This window comes from Corvus brachyrhynchos, unplaced genomic scaffold (genome assembly GCF_000691975.1).
Source record: "Corvus brachyrhynchos isolate BGI_N302 unplaced genomic scaffold, ASM69197v1 scaffold440, whole genome shotgun sequence".
Taxonomy (NCBI): domain Eukaryota; kingdom Metazoa; phylum Chordata; class Aves; order Passeriformes; family Corvidae; genus Corvus; species Corvus brachyrhynchos.
Window position 1 is genome coordinate 156,014 of NW_008235750.1, and position 3,766 is coordinate 159,779.

Genomic DNA, 3,766 nt, shown 5'->3' on the forward strand with positions numbered 1-3,766 from the left:
ACCCTCTGGTGTGTCAGCCACATGACCCAGTTTTGTGTCCTAAGCAAACTCTCTGGAGGCACCCTCTGCCCCACCATCCAGAATGGGCATAACGGGATGAGAAGATGCTGCCATGGATGGGCCAAATGGGGAGTTTCCTTAGGGAAAGTGGGGCAGGAGAGACATTCAGGGGCCTGGTGAAGACACCAGGGTCAAACCCAGAGTTTTGATTGGTTTTCATACAACAAAAGGTTTTGCCTTCCCTCCGTGTTAGTGAGGGATTCTGTTTGCACACCAAGCAACAACTGCGAAGTGTCCTGGGAACAGCCCCACACACCTTTCCATGCAATAAAGAACCCTGTTCATGTCACTGGTGGGCACTGGGGTTTGGCTACAAATGGGCCTGGCTTTCTTCCCAGAAAAGAAGGATTAGAGAATCTTTGTGTCCAGGAGACAGAGGCAGACTCACCTGGCTGGTGGCAGAATTACAAAGCCCAGAGAATAAAATTGCCACGCTGCCCCTCAATACCAAGTGAGCATTCCATGAAGGCAGCCCTTAATGTGACCCTTGGGGGTCTGGGATCAGCCTTCACATCCCTGTGGGAATAGCTGCAGAGATTACAAGACATTTTTCCCCCCCTTGCTTCCTGTGGAAGGGTGAACCCCAGCTGCCCTTTTCTTCTGGTGCCTCCTCATCTCCTCAACTGAGGATGTCAAACTCAACAGGAGGAGGAAAATCCCCATTCTGTGTTTCCTTGTGTCTGCAGCCTGGAATATCCACTCAGAGAAGAGCATTTTCTGAAAACCCTGCTGAAAGATATCAAGAGAAGGTTTGCCACAAAAGGAGAAAATTGTATTTTTATAGTAAATAAAAGTTTCAGAACTATTTCTTTCTGTCACATTCATTTTCAGTCAGTTCCGGTCTGGTTTCCAGAGTGCCACCTTCTCAGCTGGTTGTATTTGTGCCCTCCTTTCTCTTCTGCCTTCCTTTGCCTGCTCTGTTTCTCTCTCAGTGTCTCTCTGGACCCAGGGCAGCTCCCACCAAGGCCCCTCCCCTGATTTTGTTCCCAATCCATGAGCTAAGACAACCACAGATGAGGTGATGAAGGCTGGCAGTGAAATGTCACTGTAAGATCTTGCTCCACTTGGGTTTCAGCCCCTTCAGAGCTTTGCCTTGAAGGGCAGGAACGTCTTTTCCTCGCTGGGAACTGGAATTCCAGCCCATTGCAGTGTGTGCCATGGATCCCAGAGGGGCATTCCCGAGGCTCCCAGGCTGCTGGTCCTGCTGTGCCTCCCAAGGGAGCTGTGCAGGGGCAGGGGACAAGGTCCAGCAGTGGGGTGGGCTCCCAGAGCAGACAGCAAAGGTTGCTTTGTTGCACATTTTCCATTTGGTCTGACTGGGAAGAATACTTGGAGCAAGAGCTGGCCCGAGGATGGGATGTGAGAGACTGGGATGGACTGGGAGAGACTGGGATGGACTGGGAGGGACTGGGAGAGGCACGGCAGTCACTGGGAGGGACGAGAGGCGACGGAGATGGGCTTAAGGAGGGCTGAGGGGTCTGGAGTGATTCCCAGGGAGGTTTTGAGGAGCTCCAGGGTCATTCCCAGGGCAGGAACTGATAGGACACGCTCTGCCCCATGCTCACCTCTGCGGCTCACAAGGAACCGGGCGACAATCTCGTAGTTGTAGTGGCAATGCATGTCCACCAGAGCCCATCTGTACTCCGGGTTTTCCAGCTGGCTGTTCCAGTACCAGGCCTGTTTCTCCCCATCTGGGGTGTCCCTGATGCAGACTCCCACATCGCTGTCGAAGTGCGTGTACTGCTCCCGGTTGTAGCTGTGCATCTGCACGAACCTCACCCGCTCAGTGCCGTTAATGAAATGACACTCGACCTTTATCCTCCTCTGGAACACCCCTGTGTGTGCGGGACACAGGTCAGGGGGTGCCCCCCTGCAGCCCCCAGCACGCCCAGAGCTCCGGGAGCCACCCCAGATCCCCACTCCGCACCCCCTGTGCCCCACGGCCGCCACGGGACGCACCCCCTGCCCAGGGCCGCCATGGGACCCTCGTGCCTGTGCTCCCACTTCCTCTTTTCCACCCTTGTCCCTATTTCGCCTTTCAAATCACTATGCTGCCTCCCCACCCCCATTGCCAGCCACCCCCCAGACATTTTCACCTTTCTAATCACTTTTCACACAATCCTGCCATTCCCAGCCCCCTCACCCTCAGTTTTGTTGTCCCACCATCCCCTTTTCCCTGTTTTTCTATCCTCTCCAACCCCTTTCTCATCTTTCCCCAGTCCTCAGCCAGTCCTGCTCTTCATTTGGACATCCCACTCGGCTTCCAACCCAGTTTGGTGGGCCCAGCCCCCTCCTTTTCCCCGTTCTCCACGTCTTTTCTCTCTTCTCCCCCCCTTTCCCATCGCGTCCCACCCCCCCCGCTCACCCGAGAGGTCCGCGCCTGCAGCTGGGGGGCTCCCAGCACCACCAGCGCCACCAGTACCTCCAGTCTGGACCAGTGCGGGGTCAGCAGCGCTGCCCGCTCTGATTGGCTGAGGGCATTTTGGGGACCCATTTTCGAAAGGGTCAGCCCGGCAACTGATAAGCCATCAACTCTTCACGCTCTGATTGGCTGTGGAGTGCTCTGGGTGTTTTTTGATTGCCTGAATCTTGTAAGGGTGGGAGGTTTTGAGGGTGTCCTTGGTGTGCTGGGTTAGTGGGAGCTCAGTTGTACCCAAAAATGGGTCCCCAAGTAGCCGGATGTTACAAAAGAGAGATCGTTTAAGAAATCAGTGGCCAGGGTATGAGTAAAAGTCAGATTTAACATTAAGCGACAAAGCACAACAAGTTCATTGTCAGGATTCACTCTACTACCTACAGGACAGCTAGGGCACAACAAGGGAGAACAAACCAACAACAAAACCAAACAAAATCCAGGCAATCAAAACAGAAATGAGCTGAGAACTCTCTAGGGGGGTGTGGGAATGTGGGGGTGTGGGGGTGGGTGTTCAGGTGCATGGGACAAAAGACAGTGCGGGCAAGGATAAAAAGGAACACGGCCTAACCGCTTATAAACACTGAAACTTAACAGTATTTTAACTCATAACTCAACTTATAGCCTAGGCCTAACAATTCGACTAAGGAACAACACTGAACTTATACCTAATTTATAACTTCACCTTAACAATTCAACAGAGGAATAACCCTTAGCAGCATTTAACCTTACTTACAGCTGTAACGTCCAAGTTATACCTAGCAACTTAACAGAGGAACAACACTTAAAAACACTTAGCTTAGACCTTATGTTTCACATCTTAGCCAAAGAACAACACTTAGCAGCGTTTAAGTAAGGGTTGAAGGTTATGATTTTTGCTTTTTCTTTTCTTTTTTTCTTTTCTTTCTCTCAGGGAATTTTATCCCATTTGTTGCCTAAGAGATGGGAACGACTAGTACTTCAGAGACAAAAGATGCAGCTGGGAGGAGGAGGAGGGGGAAGGGTGCAGCTGGCTACTCTCTTAGCTGGGGGGCTTTCTCTTGGGAAGGGCAGAGATACCGCAAGATTTTGGCTGCGGGGTCAGGGGTTGGGGTCAGCTCCTCGCTCTCTCTTGCTCTCGGACCTGACGTGATACAGGCTGCAGTTGCTGTGGGAAGAATTTGCTGCCACCACGGAGTTCTGTCCCTTACTGCTTCTCCTGCCATGAGTGAGGCTTTGCTCGTAAGAGCGGCCGCTGGACCGGGACCTTATCAACACCCGATCTCACTGGAAAGGACCCTCAGCATCTGCTCG

The 3,766-nt window shown here is 52.5% G+C and overlaps 1 protein-coding gene across 1 annotated transcript; it reads right to left on the reverse strand.

The window, feature by feature from the left end:
- Positions 1-588: 588 nt before the first annotated feature.
- On the reverse strand, positions 589-2,554 carry LOC108444747. Its single transcript, XM_017726411.1, has 3 exons — positions 2,426-2,554; positions 1,626-2,022; positions 589-1,282 (listed from the first exon to the last, which is right to left on the reverse strand). The coding sequence occupies exons 1-3, from the start codon at positions 2,552-2,554 to the stop codon at positions 1,059-1,061; spliced, it is 750 nt and encodes a 249-aa protein (XP_017581900.1). The 3' UTR covers positions 589-1,058.
- Positions 2,555-3,766: the final 1,212 nt, after the last annotated feature.

What these genes read in the sequence shown, in the direction of transcription:
- LOC108444747 (XM_017726411.1), bottom strand. Translation starts at nt 2,554, where the DNA reads ATGGGTCCCCAAAATGCCCTCAGCCAATCAGAGCGGGCAGCGCTGCTG. An exon ending in TGCAGGCGCGGACCTCTCGG is followed by an intron (nt 2,023 to 2,425) that starts GTGAGCGGGGGG and finishes GGCCCTGGGCAG; the next exon opens with GGGGTGCGTCCCGTGGCGGC. An exon ending in GTTCCTTGTGAGCCGCAGAG is followed by an intron (nt 1,283 to 1,625) that starts GTGAGCATGGGG and finishes GCCCCTGCACAG; the next exon opens with CTCCCTTGGGAGGCACAGCA.